Source organism: Ambystoma mexicanum, chromosome 3p (assembly GCF_040938575.1).
Source record: "Ambystoma mexicanum isolate Mex_15411 chromosome 3p, UKY_AmexF1_1, whole genome shotgun sequence".
Taxonomy (NCBI): domain Eukaryota; kingdom Metazoa; phylum Chordata; class Amphibia; order Caudata; family Ambystomatidae; genus Ambystoma; species Ambystoma mexicanum.
In genome coordinates, this window is record NC_090925.1 from 789859124 (window position 1) to 789874999 (window position 15876).

General features: G+C 46.9%; 2 protein-coding genes across 4 annotated transcripts in view; both read left to right on the top strand.

Annotated features, from left to right (window-relative positions):
* LOC138580891 (uncharacterized) overlaps window positions 1–15876 on the top strand; it is a 414120-nt gene that overhangs the window by 98544 nt on the left and 299700 nt on the right. The window lies entirely within an intron of this gene.
* On the top strand, window positions 3949–5367 carry LOC138579968 (gastrula zinc finger protein XlCGF57.1-like). Its single transcript, XM_069650194.1, has one exon. The coding sequence runs from the start codon at window positions 3949–3951 to the stop codon at window positions 5365–5367; it is 1419 nt and encodes a 472-aa protein (XP_069506295.1).

Consider the following 15876-nt stretch of genomic DNA (forward strand, 5'->3'; position numbering starts at 1 on the left):
AATGCTCCTCTATTTAGTCATCGCTTGGTGAACATTTTCTTGTTTCTGACATTTCCTCCGGTAAAGAAGTTTGCACCGGTGTGGAGCTTTAATGTAGACCTTTTGGCTTTGATGAAACCTCCTTTTGAACCCATGTCAACGGCTTCTTTGAAGTTCCTCTCATGGAAAGTGGCTTTTCTAGTGGCGATTACTTCGGCCAGGCGGGTGTCAGAATTGCATGCGCTGGTCATTGACCTGCCTTACCTAAGGTTTATGAAGGACAAGGTTATCCTGGCCACTAACCCGCACTTTATCCCAAAGTGCTGTCTGCGTTTCACAAGCTTGCCTCTATTGCTTTACCCTCGTTCTTTGCTAATGCATCAATGCCAGCGGAGAGGGCCCTGCATTCTCTAGACGTTGAGAGCGCCCTAAAGTTTTATCTGATTCGCACACAGGACTTCAGGAAGTCGCAGCAGCTGTTTGTGGTGTATGGGCCATCCAACAAGGGGCAGGCTACCTCCAAGCAAGGACTCTCCCGCTGGGTTTCCTCTACAATTTCGTTTTGTCACATAAAAGCTGTCAAGCTTTGAGGGGTGCTCCGAAGGCTCATTCTACGCCGTCCACGGCGTCATCAGCGGCGTTGTGGTCTGGGATACCGCTGGTGGACATTTGCCAGGCAGCCTCCTCGGTGGTGCTGCATACCTTCACCAGGCATTACTGTCTGGGGCAGCAACATGTGGAAGATGTGCAGGTGGGGCGTGTGGTCCTCCAACGCCTGTTTAAATAAGGTAGGCCTGCAGCTTCAGGGTTTTTCTTTTTTTTTCTCATCACTTGCTGGGTTTGTTGTCTGAAGTATGTGATTACATACTGTTTGTTGGTTTGCCTACGTGACGCACCGCCACTCATTTGTTGTACTGCTATATAATCTATTCACAGCATGTGAATCCATGAAAGATCCAATGCTGGAGAAGGGAGTAGTTTCTTACCTGTAACTCCATTTCTCCAGATTTGGTATCATGGGGCGGGACTATTTATACCAGACGTCCTATTGGTGGGGCCGAAAGCACCCAAAAAGGACATTGATGGGGCACTAAAGTGCAGAGGTTTTCCATAGGAAAACGCCATGTTAAAGTTACCAAGACATTTTCACAGCATGTGAATCCTTGGAAAGATACTAACGCTGGAGAAATGGAGTTACAGGTAAGAAACTACTCCCAACTGTGGAATTGGAAGCCCTGACCGTCATGTGGGCCATAACCAGTTTAAGGTATTATTCGGCTGGTAGGAAGTTCAGGGACATCACTGACCACTCGCCCATTGCATGGATGTCCCTAAATTAAGACAGCAATGCCTGGATAATGTGGTGGTTTCTAAACCTCTAGCCTTTTTGTTTTACAGTCGAGGAGCCAAAAGGCAAGGACCAACAAAATGTGGACTACCTCAGCCGCGACCCTATTAGCCGGATAGAGGAGCACCTAAATCCAACAGTGTGGGTATGTGGCGAATCCAGGGAGATTGTCCACTCTCCCTAAGGGGGAGCCATCCCCTTTTGGACAAAGGAGGTGAGCCACGCTTATCAACCCCAGGAGGACTGCGTAAGAGGGATCCATCCCTCTGCAGGTAACGCCCACACCTCTTAAGAGACAGAGACCCTGATGAGGCTATAAGTCACCAACTCCCCACCTCCCTTTAGTAACACTTTTGAGTATCTAGGGGCTGGGTTTTACAATGATAATCTACACACTTTAATAATGGCCGAGTTATGCCCAGTCTCCTGTGAAGAATGAGCGACGAGTGAACCAGCCCACAAGAGCAGCCTCGCTAGGTCAACCATCACAGAAGATTCTCAGCAGGTCACATTGAGCTTAACTGCACCATAGACTCCAAAGGAGGTGTGGCCGCAGAGAGTGAAAACGCCAGCGTTGGCAAGCAGGACCGCAATGCCCACCACGAGGGTGCAGCTAGCGGCCCGCCAGAACCACCCTGAGAGGCTGCAGGAACAACGGAGAAGAGTCTTCGAAGGCCAACCCCGAGTCCAGTTGAAAAGTCGGGTAAGTTACTACACACTGACCATGCTACGAGAATGAAGAGAAAGTGTCCTGGGAAGCAGACGCGGAACCAAGATGAAAAGTCGATTTGTTGAGTGGAGAGGCGAAAAACTCCACCCGCATCCCGAAGAGCACCGCTCGAGATATTCGGGTAGGCAGTAGCTCAATTAGAGAGGGACGCAAGTTTAGGAGAGAGAAAGAAGGAAAAGAAACCCAGAGTGGGAGAAGACGGAGACCCCGAGAGTGCAGCGTTGGGAGAGACTGGGATTCTCGCGGCATGGGGAGAGACTGGGAATCTTTTTAGCTCACTCTGGGGTTCTCTCAGAGTGGGAAGAGACTGCGAGAGACCTGGGTTGGAGCACCTGGATAGGCTTCCAGCGCATAAAGAACTGTCTTTCATGAGCTTCAACTATGTGCAAAGGCGTTTCCTAAAAGGGATACGATTGGGTTCAGAAGCCAGCAGCCATCCCTTCCAGACTAATAGTCCCACAAAGTCTTTTTATTTTGTTTGTTTTCTTTATGAAGGTGGGGAAAGTGGTTCGGTTAGAGTAGGATTCCGGACATAGGACTTGTATTACTTTTAAGACAACCTGACGAGCATCTTTTTGACTTCCTTTTGTTATTGAATGGCGACCTAAGGAAAGATTATTTGGAGCTGACCATATAGCTTGGACGTTGCTTGGGTGGCACAAGTAAGGGCAATGACTTATTGGAATAGCTTAAGAGCTTTCATTTGAGTGCTGAATTTGGAAGGCCTTCTGGAGAGAACTCCACGTTGTTAAACCATTCCTGACAATGTGTACTACAGAAACCTCCTCATAGTTTCGAGGGAACCCTATATTCTGTAGGCGTTTAGTCCAAGTCCTTCATTGAAAAGATGAACAAAAGACATTGTTGAAACAGCCTTATCGTGTCAAATGTGTCGTGGCCCAGCCTTACAAAAGTAGACCTTAAACTGACATTGTGGGGACATAGACTTTCCCATATTGGACTATCCAGCACTACAACAGATTGCAGATGCTATAATATTGCTCTGTGGATACTAAAATATAGTTGGATTGTCACGAACATGCATTTGGCTGACAAACTGGTACTTGCATCACAAGGTCTCCATTGCTGCATTGCCTCCCACTGCTCTATTGTTTGTCTTCTGAAACTTCTGTTTCACAAGTTCACCTGATCTTTGACAAAGGCTTCATAACTATAATCTATTTCAGGAATACCTGGTGCTTTAGCTGCCTTGGCTGATACTTTCCAGTTGCTTAACTGGATGAGCAGTTCCCTATCTGAGAACTGTAACTCCTTGTGCTTTTCTTTCTTGTCTGGCATTTGCTTGTCTCTTTGAGAGTAGCGGGGGCCAGAAACCTTCGTCTGTGCCAGAATCCCTGCAGTACTTACCAAGTTTCTGTACTGCTGGTCTTCTACTTGTAGCTGGACCAATCCTGTGGTCCTTGCCCAAATCTGGATAACGCATCACTGGCATGAAGCTGAATTGTATTGGTGGCCTTAACTGACTGTCCTTCGCATGTCAGTTGGTCATTGTTGCATAACCATAAATGTAGTGATTTAACTAACCACACATTCTCATCACTATTTAAAATCAAACTTGGAATGTCTTCGTGATTTTTGTCTAAATTAGCTTTTTCTTAACCATGAGTCAGTATTGGATATTTACAGTACATTTCTCTTGTTCTACAGGAGGCAACGAAAGACAAGGTGTATAAAGAAGAAACATTGCGGATTGCTTAACTGACCACAAGTAGCTCTTTGAAAGTGAACTGGTATGTCACAGCAGAAATTCCCGTTCCTGTACAGTGTGGAAAAACCTTTTTATATGAAGGTGTAACTCTTAAAATCCAATTTTTCTGCACATAGTGCGTAAAACATTTTATTCTGAAGAAACAAGCGTTGAACTGTAAAGATGCTCTTACACTGCACTGTGTGTCAAATGGGCTTCAATCATAAGTCTCAACTAAAGAACCACCTCCTTATTCACACTGACCTGAAACCTTTTGCCTGTTCACAGTGCGGGAAGGCCTTTAATAAGAAGTCAAATCTTAAAAGGCACTTAATGAGCCACAAAGTAGTTGCTGATACCAAAAGAGAGAGACGCTTTTCCTGCACTCAGTGTGAAAAGGCATTCCACAATACGTTCTTACTGAAACTGCATTATAGAACTCACACAGGCGAAAGACCCTTTACCTGCCCTCATTGTGAGAAACGTTTTAGTCAGAAGGGGAATTTCCAAAGGCATCAGAAAATTCATGAAGACCCGAGGAGTGAACAAAAGAAATGCCTTTCCAACACAGACATTAAGGCATCAAATTCCTTGAAGCTTCTAAACCACCAGATCAGTCTTGAAGAAGTCATATTCTGCTGTCCTGAGTGTGATCAATGCTTCAGCCAGGAAGCTCAGCTAAAAAATCATCAGATGAGCCACAATAGACCATTTGCGAGCAGTGAATGCAAGAGCTCAAATGAGACTTTGCAGCTTAAACAGGAACTAAGTATCCTCAGTGAAGACTATCCATTTCCCAGCACGGATCCAAGCGATGAACAATGTTTAATTGATCCATGTGATGAACAATGTATCATTGATCCAACCTACCAAGAGAGACCGCTGAAAACCCACACTAAACCATATTCCTGTACCGAGTGCAAGAAACGCTTTCTTTCTACGTCAGATCTTCAAAGGCACCAAAGTGTCCACACTGGAGCCAAACCCTACATTTGCCCACAGTGTGACAAGTCCTTCACTCAGGTGGGTCATCTGAAAAGGCACCAGAGTACCCACACCAGAAAGAAGCTTTTTTCTTGCTCCTCTTGTAAAAAGCGCTTTAATCGGAAGGAGAGCTTTCAGATTCACCAGCGACTACATGAAGCGGGAACCACAAAGATGCCTAAACAGAGTTGCTTTTCTTGTGCACAGTGCTGGCAGGGTTTTAGTATAAGAGAAGATCTTCTATGTCACCAGAAAGTCCACACTAAGTGTCATATCTGCACAGTGTGTAAGAAGAGTTTTGCTTTATGGTCTTATCTTCTAAAGCACAAGAAAATTCACACTCGTCCTCGCCAACAAGTAATCCGTAAATCTGAGAGAGAGAGGGGCGTGGCAGAAGATCTGCATTGCACGTCAGCACAGAATGTAAAGGAGGATATTGCAAGAGAAATTGGAGACCAGGATGAATGTGTGCAGAGAGACCTGGGGAGTAATTTACACAGGAGGAAGCAAAGATGCTCTCTGCAGACAATCCTTCCTACCAAAGTATATACTCCGAGTGATCCTCCCACAACTAGTGAGGTATTGGAAGTGCCTGCTGTCATTTTTATAGCCGACTGATACCCGCACAACTAGTGAGGTCACAACTAGTGAGGTATTGGAAGTGCCTACTGTCTGTTTTCAGCCACCTATCCTAAAACCAACAACCTTTATCTTTAGGTCTCCTACGACCATCCATCCTTCAACATCACCTCCGCCAACAATGCTGGAGGATGGGACAACTGAAGAACCTGCATTTATCCCACTATCGCCACCAGCGTTGCCTCTTATTTCTAGCACCGTCACATTCCAGTTACAAAGTGAATGTAGTCTAAACATTTCCTTTTGGAACCAATGTACAACAGGAATGCTGTTTTATTCCTCATAAGAACTTGCTTCAATATTTCATTTCTCCTAATTCAGAGGAGTAAATCGGCCATAGAACTCCAAACGAGAAATGCTTGCCTTTTCCATACGAGTACCTAAAACATGGACTCCCACTGCTACCGCAGTGAGCTGAAACAGGAGCAAAGTTACAAGCAAAGTCCCTTGCTCGTTTTCTGTATAGGGGAACACCAATTACAAATGTTATGGGGGCTATGAAAAAACAGTCTAAGGCATTCATAACATTGAGCTTTCATGTAGCAGTTGCGAACAAATAAGGTGTGTGTACATTTCGGAAGCATGGGTTTGCAAGTCCAATCTTCCCTCCTGGGGTTTTAGAAGCATGGGTTGGTTTCCATAAGGTAAAGGTTGCTGCTGTTTATCCCTGTTCGGTAAATGGTCCGACAGTTTTGTGTAAATGCAATTACTTATGGGTACTCTGCAAGGTTTCTATTTTCCTATAATATCTCCCTCCCTCTCACCAAGCTAATTTTTGTTGGAAAGTATAAAGTACCTCCCATTCACTTGTTCGAGAAGTTACTAAACGGCCATTAACGCAGGCAGAAGCCAAGAGGCATCTCATTAACATAGGCCGAAGCCAATTTGAGGAATGCGAAGTTTTGGAGAAGGCTGCATGTTGCTTGATGTTATTTTGATTTGATTATTCAAAAGTAGGACAACTTGTGTGCACTCGAATACAAATTGTAATATTTATGATTAATATGTTGTCATTAAACATTATGATATTACTCCAATGGGTACTTTTTCTCTGCCAACCACTCTATTCTGAAATGCAGGTGAAGAGGTGTGGCAACTGTTGGCAGAAGGGCTAAGCTATTTAAAGGCTGGGTACACTCTACATTAGAAGGACACATTTAAAAAAAATGTGTTGTAAAATGTATGAAGTACATCCCGAACAAGTCCGATTTACAACTAAGCTATGACTTAGTTCTATGCAGTGGCTTTTAACAGATTTCCTCCACACTATTTAATTTCAAACTACAAATCAGTTCCCAGTGCCAGACTGTTCATACTTTCTCAGATATCCAAGTCATGGTGGATTCTAGGTCCAGCAGAGCCACCTTGGTAGGGAGGTGTTTACACTTTAGCTGACCTCCTTCAGGCTTGCCTGGGAGCTCCATTTTTCCTGGAGCTTGTGCGTTTTCAGGTTTGATTCGCCATTCCTGTTATCAAGTTTTGGGTGTGCAGTCAAAATATCGAATGAATAATGTCGAAAGTCGTAATATAGAAAACAATGTCGAAAAAAAGTCGCATTTTTTATTTTTTTATTCATATATTTTTTTTGGGGTCCGGGAATAAAAAAAATGGGTAAAACAAAAAAATTCAAAAAAGGGGGTTGGAGGGGAACCCCCCCCATTTCGAATAAAAAACGTAATTAAAAAAAATGCGACTTTTTTGTGTTCGACATTTTTTTTTTCTATTTTATGACTTTCGCCATTATTGTTTTCGATTTTATGACTATAAACGCCGGTTTTGTTGTGCTATCAAGGCGTGTTCCAGTTTTCTCTCGCTAGGACATTATTCATGTTTAGGCGGTCATAGCATTACTGGGTTTTCATGGGGGTCGTCATGCGTGTCTGTGACTTTTTACGGTATGTTGGTATTGTGGTGTTGGGTTGCTTGGCATGCATAGGTCGGGGAGTATTGTTTTTGGTCGTAATTGGTTTGTGCGCTGGCCACTCGTTGATTGTGCAAGAAATAATTGGTAGTGTGGTGGATTTTCTCCTTGTGTACATTATCAGGCAGGGAGATGTGTTGTAATGGCATCTGGGTGTGGCTGCAGGATGGTGAGGTCACATGAAACCTGGAGTGTTGGTGGCGCAGGGTTGTAGGGGTTTCTACATTGACAGCTGGAGTTGCTGGGGTGGATGTTCCAATACTTTGTCATCTAACTTACCTGTGCTCAAAGTCAGGAATAAACTTACCACCTGACTCCAGCGTGGTGTGATTCTGAGAACCCCATTAATTCAGTGTGCGTAAACTTTACACTGCAGTCCTCACCCCTCCTTTCCACATAGCCATTGCACACAGGCAGCCAGCAGCTATAACGCACACTCTGCATGTTGCCAGCCCCAATGTACATGCTGTGTATTAATCACCCACTCACACCGGGACACCCTGCCTGCATTGCCAACTGCCCCTGTACTCCACTGCACACCTGAGAGGAGGCGGCTGTATTGATTGGGTGGTGTAGGTAGTATGAACCGACCCCTGCTCTCTGCAGTTTGTGCTGCTGTTCGAGTCCTCTGTGCGCTTTATAGTAACCAGGATATAACCACGGCAATAACATCCCATGTGAAATGACACCGTTAACGCGTAATAGTTGGCTGTTTGTTTCACTGCCTTTAATATACAGTTGGATTACTGTTTCTGGCCACATATGCTGATCATCTTTAGATACGGGTATTTGGTGATATTTAAATCGCCTTTTCTCATTTTCTCATTTTGGTCACCCCCTCCCATCACTCCCTATGCCCCATCAACCGACTCTAATAACGCCACACTGTAGTGCATTTGCAACATGTAATTATCTCCATAAAATGCAGACCACTAGGTAACGTTTGAGGTTGGCCTGACAGTCTGTAGCCTATTGTGTCCATGCACCACATCTGCTGAGACCCCCACATTTGCGTACTTAAAGACCTAATGCAGTTGTCACTGGTGCATTTTATTTTTTTAACCTCTTAAGTGCCAAGGACGAGATAGCTTGTCCTATTTGGCACTTTGTTTTGTGTGATCCCTAGAAATCAGGGATCCCACAAAACTGAAATCCAACTCCCGGGCTATGTGAGGGGGAGGTTCCTCCTCACGGCCCGGGGGTTGGGTTTCTTTCAGTTTCAAGTCGGCATGCGTATGCAAGTCGTCATGAAACTTAAAGTAATTTTCACTGCAGCAGCCACTTTTGGCTGCCGCAGTGAAAATGAAAGGTGAGTCTCACCTTTCTCTCCCTCTATTGTGCCGTTTAGATTGAGGGAGTTGTCGTTCCCAACGACACATTTTTTGAAGCATTGCTCGGCACGGATTGGGGGCAGAGCGCTCGATCCGTGCCCATCAATGCCACTAGACCACCAGAGATCTGTTTGTGACGTGGGGGGGGAGAGAGGGAGCTGCTTACAATGTAAGCAACACCCCCCCCCCCCGACCCCAAAGCATGGGGCAGAAGGTATTGGCCCCCCAGGGGGCAGATTGGTGCCCATCTGCCCCTAGGAAGGAGGGTAAAAAAGTAAAATACTAATTAATAAATACATACAGTGGGTGTGGGCCCACTAGACCAACAGCCTTTTTTTTAATTGATGAAAGGGGGGTGCCCCTCCCTAAGTGGATGGGGAGGCACTTCATACAGCCCTCCCTGGGCAGATATCGGCCACTATCTGTCCCCAGGGAGGGCTACATGAGATGCCCCCCATCCATTTGGGGCGGGGAGAGGGGGCCACCAGAAATTTTGGTGCAACCCCCCCCAAGATGGGTGATCTGCCTCCAGGAAGGGGACAAAAAAAATAACAAGAGATTTGGGTGGAGGGCACTAGACCACCAGGATTTTTGCTACAGTGAAAGTGGGGTGACCCTATTTCCCCCCACCCCAAATGGATGGGGGGCTCTCATGTAACCCTCCCTGGGGGCAGATTGCTAGTGCAATCTTCCCTTAGGAAGGGGCAAATGTGTTTTTACTCCGGGGGGGGGGTCAGTAGACCACCAGGGATGGCTTGAAAGGGGGGCTGTGATCAGAGTAATAGTTATGATTTATTTTTGCTGGGGTGACCATAGGTAACAAATGTTTTTTGTTTCGTTTACCGCTTTTTCTACGCAAGCATCTGCAACGTTATGTGAGTACTGTTTTTTTAAAAATTATTCTACGGTTAGGCCCCGTTGTCAGTGGGGTGGGTGGGACTTGGGCTGGATTTTTGGTGATGTGGGTGGGAGTGGGCCGTCCGGGGAGATATTTTGGTGGGCTGGGACAGAACTGCAGTGTCAGCCACAAACTGCCCCCCATGCCAGCATACCATTGGTGTTTCCATGGAACGGCTGTCTCCCATGTGGGTTGACAGTCCGCAAGCCCAGGCTGCAGCTCTGGCTGTTCTCTGTTACATATGTCACCTCCGGGGTGGAATGGGGATTTTGCCGGGGCACCCTGGAACTGCCGCTGGACCTGGGGACGGTCGGCCCACATGGGGGAGACAAGGCGTCCAAGGCCAGAGGCATCACCTCCGACCATCCTGGAGTTCTGGCCGGGCTGCGTTATCTTTCTCCTTTGGGAAGGTATTGGCACGCTGCCGGGACTCCCGGGTGGAGAAAAGCTGTAACACAGGCCAGCAAGAACTACAGGACGGTTGGAGGTGATGTCCCTGGCTGTGAACATTGGTTTCCCATGTGGGTGTACCGTCCCCAAACACGGCGGCAGCGCCAGGGAGCCCCTGTAGGGTCCCTTCCCTCTCCAGGAGGAAATTCTGTAACACAGCCCAGCCAGCGCTCCAGGATGGGCCGCAGTGATGTCCCTGCCCTTGGTGGGCTGTCTCCCATATGCAGCGACCATCCCCAAGTGCAGCTGCTGTCCCAGGGAGCCCCGGCAGGGTCCCCATCACTTCCCCAAGGGTAATTCTGTAACACAGCCGAGCCAGAGCTCCAGGATTTGTCGGGGGTGATGTCCCCCTGGCCATGGGTGGCTGTCTCCCATGTGGGTCGACCGTCCCCAAGTCCAGTGGCAGTTCCGGCAGGGTCCCCATTCTTCCCCGGAGGGAAAGGCTGTAACGCAGCCCAGTCAGAGCTCCAGGCTGGGCTTGGGGATGGTCCACCCACATGGGAGACGGGTGCCCAAGGTTAGGTACGTGATCCCCAACCATCCTGGTATTCTGGCTGGCTGCGTTACAGCTTCTACCCCGGGAAAAGACAGGGAATGTCCCTGGCCTCCCGGAAACCACCGCCAGGCTTGTGGGCGTTCAGCCCACATGAGTCAGCCGCCCAAGGCCAGGGACATTATCTCAGACTTTCCTGGAGCGCTGGCTAGGCTGCGTTACAGAATTTCCCTCCCCTCCAGGATGGTCGGGGGTGATGTCCCTGGACTTGGGCGGCTCTCTCCCATGTGGTGTGACCGTCCCCAAGCCCAGCAACGGTTCCAGTTCGCCCTGACAGGGTCCCTCTCCCTTCCCAGAGGTAAATTCTGTAACACATCCCAAACAGATCCCCAGGATTGTCGGAGGGTGATGTCCCTGGCCTTGGGCACCTGCCTCACATGTTGGTCGACCATCCCCAAGCCCAGCAGCGGTTTCAGGGAGCCCCGGAAGGGTCCCCGACCTTTCCCAGTGGGAGAAGCTGTAATGCAGCCCCGCCAGAGCTCCAGGCTGGGTTTGGGGATGGTCGACCCACATGTGACCGGTGCCCAAGGCCTGGGACATCACCCTGACCAAACTTGAGCTCTGGCTGGGTTGCATTACACCACCTTCCTCTGGGAAAGGACAGGGAGCCTGCCAAGGCTCCCTGAAACCACTGCTGGACTGGTGGACGGTCAACCAACATGAAAGACAACCACCCAAGGCCAGGGACATCACCCCCCGACCATCCTGGAGCTCTGGGTAGGCAGCATTACAGAAATTCCCTCTGCGACAGGTCAGGGACCCTGCCGGGGCTCCCTGGAACTGCTGCTGGGCTTGGGGATTGTCAACCCACATGTGAGACAGGTGCCCAAGGCCAGGGACATTACCCCTGATTATCCTGGAGCTCTAGCTGGCCTGCGCTGCAGCTTCTCCCTCCGGGAAAGGTTGGGGACTTTGCTGGTGCTCCCTGGGACTGCCGTAGAACTTGTTGACGGTTGACACTTTTTCTTTTCCACCCAGGTAGGTGCACCCACGCATGAGGTACCATTTTCATTGGGACACCTGTGGGAACACGGGAAGGTAGTACATCTTGTGTTGACTGTGTTTTTCGGTGGGTGGGCAGAGGGAAATGTCTGAACATTTTTTTTTTCTGCCAAATTACGAATTTTGCCGGGGCTTGTGGGTAATAAATTGTGGGGTGATTCGCGCAAGTCAGACCTATGCATGGGGTTCCATCGGGTTCCATGTTTTGCTTGGTGGCTTCGACAGCCTAGGCCCAAATCTGTAGGTTGGCTCCCCAAATCCTTTTGGGGGTTACGGGTGGTTTAGCCTTTTCCCTTTGCGCAAAGGTAGGTGCAACCCCACATGTGAGGTACTGTTTTCGTAGGACATGTTGTGTTGGCGGCGTGTTTGTCTGAAAATTGAGGTTTTTTTGCCCCCCATATTTCAGACTTTGCCTGGTATTGTGGGTAGTAAATTCTGAGGCGATTCGCGCAAGTCAGACCTCTGTGGCTTCCCACTGCTGTCTTCTCTAAGGAAATGCATGGGGTTCCCTGTTTTCCTTAGTGGCTTTGACACCCTAGGCCCAAATTTGTAGGTTGTCCACAAGAGCAAAATTCCTCAATCTGCTTTGCCGAAAGACTTTGGGTTACCATTGGTTTAGCCTTTTCCCTTTGCACCCAGGTAGGTGCACCCACACATGTGAGGTACCGTTTTCATCTGGACACCTGTGGGAACGCAGGAAGGTATGGCATTTGTTGTGTTTGCGTGGTTTTGATAACGTTTTGACATATTTGCAGCTGCACTTTTGATTTCCCAAATGTGAGCGACATTTAGTCGCTGGTTTAGGCACTATACCCTTTTGTAACCTGCACAAGTCACCTACCCTTCAAAAGGTCTGCCTGTGTTCTTTCAAAAAATGTATGCGTGCCCTCCTTCCTCACCACATTTGTTTTCTTTACTTACACATGCTAAGTATGTCTGTTTAGGACGTAAGCCTAAAAAAAACCTATGTACTGGCTCAGTTTTTGGCTTGTGGTATTGCTTGTTTTGTGAAACTTTACAAAATATTTGTGATTTCCTAGCTGGAAGAGTTGGGGGAATGTAGCGGAGCATTGCTTTTCTAAAAATTCATAGCCATTGCCTTACCAGGCCAACCATGTCCACCACATACCTTTTTTTTCTTTTTTTTTTTCTTTTCTTTTCTTTTTTTTTCTTTGCCATTTTCCCACCATATGGAATTTTTGCCTACATAGTTGTTGCCTGACCTGGGCAAATCACCCCTTCCTAAACTTGGAATTTTGTCTACTTTTCTGAAATCTATGCCTTTCTGTCCTCCCATTCAGCTTCCCTACCCTTCTCTTCTCCCCGTCCATGCATGTCCTATTGGGGGGAAAAAAAGGCCAAAATCGCCTACCTGTAAAAAAATGGCTGGTAACGATATCAAAATGTTTCTTTAGTTTCCACTCAACCTGTTCTTGAAAGTGTGGAAAATGGCGAATTCAGCACAGCAAACCATTTGTTTTTAACTCTTACAAGGAAAAAACCACAGGCTTCTTTGTACATCGTTTTATTGTTTTTTTCTTTAAAAATCCCAAATTGTCTCCCTTTTCGGTTATTTTCTCTCACCCCCTACAGCAAACTAGGATTTGGCTGAGATATCGCATGTAACAAAACTTGCATAAATGACGCAAGCTTCCAAACCACTAGAAAAAAGTAGCTAGATTTCTCGCTAGCCGCTTTTTCTGGAGAAATTCGCCAGGGGGCTGTGATTTCTCGCTAAATATAGCAAGAAAGTCTCCAAGTTGGCAACACTGGCTGCAACCCACATCAAGAGTAAAAAGAGGACGGGTGGAATGCCTGTCCTTACATGGGCATAGAAAGGGGACATTACATCTCCCCCCTTGCTTAACAAACAACTTGAGACGCTACCCATTTCTTCAATCTATTGTGACTGTTTGCGAATCACCCTTCTGGATGGGCTTTGCAGTGTGGGAGTGCTTCTGTTGTTGCTACCACTCTCATTGTCATCTGTGTCCTCATCAATGTCCATAAACACAGTCTGCATCTGATGAGTCCTTGCAGTTGGTTGATTCTTCTCTCTCATGAGTCAAATCTCCTTCAAATGATCAGAAGAATGATTAGTTTCTTGTAACGGTGCCAGTGGGACTGGCAGCGGTTACCATGGTTCCATGGATGTGGGTCAGTCATGTGTTCTGGTTTGAACGCTGGTGTTTCCTTGGAGTCTTGTTTGACGCACTAGTACTTGATCTACTATTTGAAAGTCACTAGTCCTTGCCTTACTTCTGTGATTCTCACCACTTGACCGATCATAAGTGCTAATGGGCACACTCCGTGGAGCTATGCTGGGTTTCCTGTAGTACCGAAGTAATGTACAGATGGCCTGCATGAACAATCCCTTAGTGATCGAGCAGATTTGGAGAGCACGTTTTAGATTGTCTATAAACCGCTCTACTGTTCAGTTGGCTTGAGGCCAGAGTGGTGTGATTTTTGTTGTGCTGAAATACTAGATGTTCTGCGAACAGTGCAAAATCATGCCTGCTGAATGGGGGTCCATTGTCTGACTTTACATTGGTGGGGATTCCGTAGTCGGCAAAGGTTTTGTCCAGTGCTGGGAGGACCGACTGAGCGCTCGTAGAGTGGATCAGATGTATCTCTGGAAACCTGGACATCTCGTCCATGATTACTAGCACATATTTACCATTGGAGAGCAGACCAAACATGTTGACGGCGACCTCGTCCCACACTTGCTGGGGCATCGTTGTCATTTTCAGTGGTTCGGGGAAAGTGCTAGGCGTGACTGCCTTGCATGCTATGCATTTCCCCAGAGTCTGTTCAACGTTGGCATCCATCTGTGGGAACCATACCTTTGTCCGACGCTTTGCGGACACTTTTTAAAATTATTAAAGAAAATAAGAAAGAATGGAAAAGGAGAATGTTAATGTTAAAGGATATGTGTATCGTGCACTATTACCACCGAAGTGGTCCTCTGGCAGATCTGAAAAGGATAAGGGGGTTGGGGAGAGTTAGTAGGACCGAGCGGCAAAAGTGCAAGAAAGCAGTGATGTGCTGTTGGCAGCTTCAGTTCGCTTAACACCGTTCGCTGAGCTTGGGTGTGCTTTTCGGTTGGTAGCCGTCGTGTTCTGTTGTGCGAGGCTATTTGTGATTTGTTTTGTTGCTGTGTAGTGTAGTGAAGTGCATGTGGATTGGTTTTCTTTAGAGGTGTGGTTATGTTTGGTTAGAGTTTTAGAGGTGTATGCAGAAGGGTGAGATTTTTTGTGGATTGGTTAGTTGCATCGCTATCTAGATATGATGTATGCTAACTTCCTAATTCTTTCTAGATGTAGTGCTGGCTAATATTCTCAGTCCTGTCTACATGCGACGCATGCTAATATTCACTATTCCTGTCTAGATGTGACACAAGCTAGTATTCACTATCCTGTCTAGATGTGACGCAAGATAATATTCACAATCCTGTCTAGATGGGATGCAGGCTAATGCTCTGTTTTTTCGCTGGTGGCTAGCATAGTTAGGGTACAGTTCCTCTGGATGTAAGAGAAGGCTAGACAATAAAGTTGATAGCTTAGTGGATATACGTGTGGTTAACAGTTGCCAAAGGGATTGTTTTACCATGCATGCTTCAAGCTAATGGGAGGACATGGTAGGAGAGAGGTGGGGCAGTTTAGTGGGGGCAGTGATTGCTATGCCCCCTTCTCTGCACCTACTTTCTGTCACTTCTGCTTGACTGCTGCTTGCTTCCTGCTTCCCCTGCTGACACCTGCAGACATCTGGAGCTGCATCTGTGGGAGCTGCCCTTTGCCTGGGGGCCCTTAGCTGCTGAGGCTACTGTGTAGTAGTAGTAGTAGTAGTAGTTGTACGACAATACTTAACTGAGGTTTTCATTGCTTTGAGTGTATTCAAAGGCCAAATAAATAATTGTATATATGTATACATCTTCGGTCTACCTTTGAATTATTGGGGTGCCTGTTGGGACTGGTTTTCTATACTCTTGCCTGGTGGACAGATGTTTAGAAGGACAACCTGTATTGTGACAGGGACAACTCTGGGGAGCTGTAGCCAAATCAGTTCAAAGTAGCAAGGCGAGTGGTCTAGGCTGTCTCAGGAGGTGATGTGCACAATGAGGGGGTACACAATGAGAACACACACTTGTAGCAGTCAAAGATTACACTTAGACAACGAGGTATAAAAATACAACTTATATTATGGCCAAAACACACAGTGAAAAATGACTCCAAACGGGTAATATTCAAATTAGATACATACACGCTATTACTAGTATGGGGCAACATACATATTAAACCCCTGAAATGAAAGGTACAGCTAACTACTAGCACTA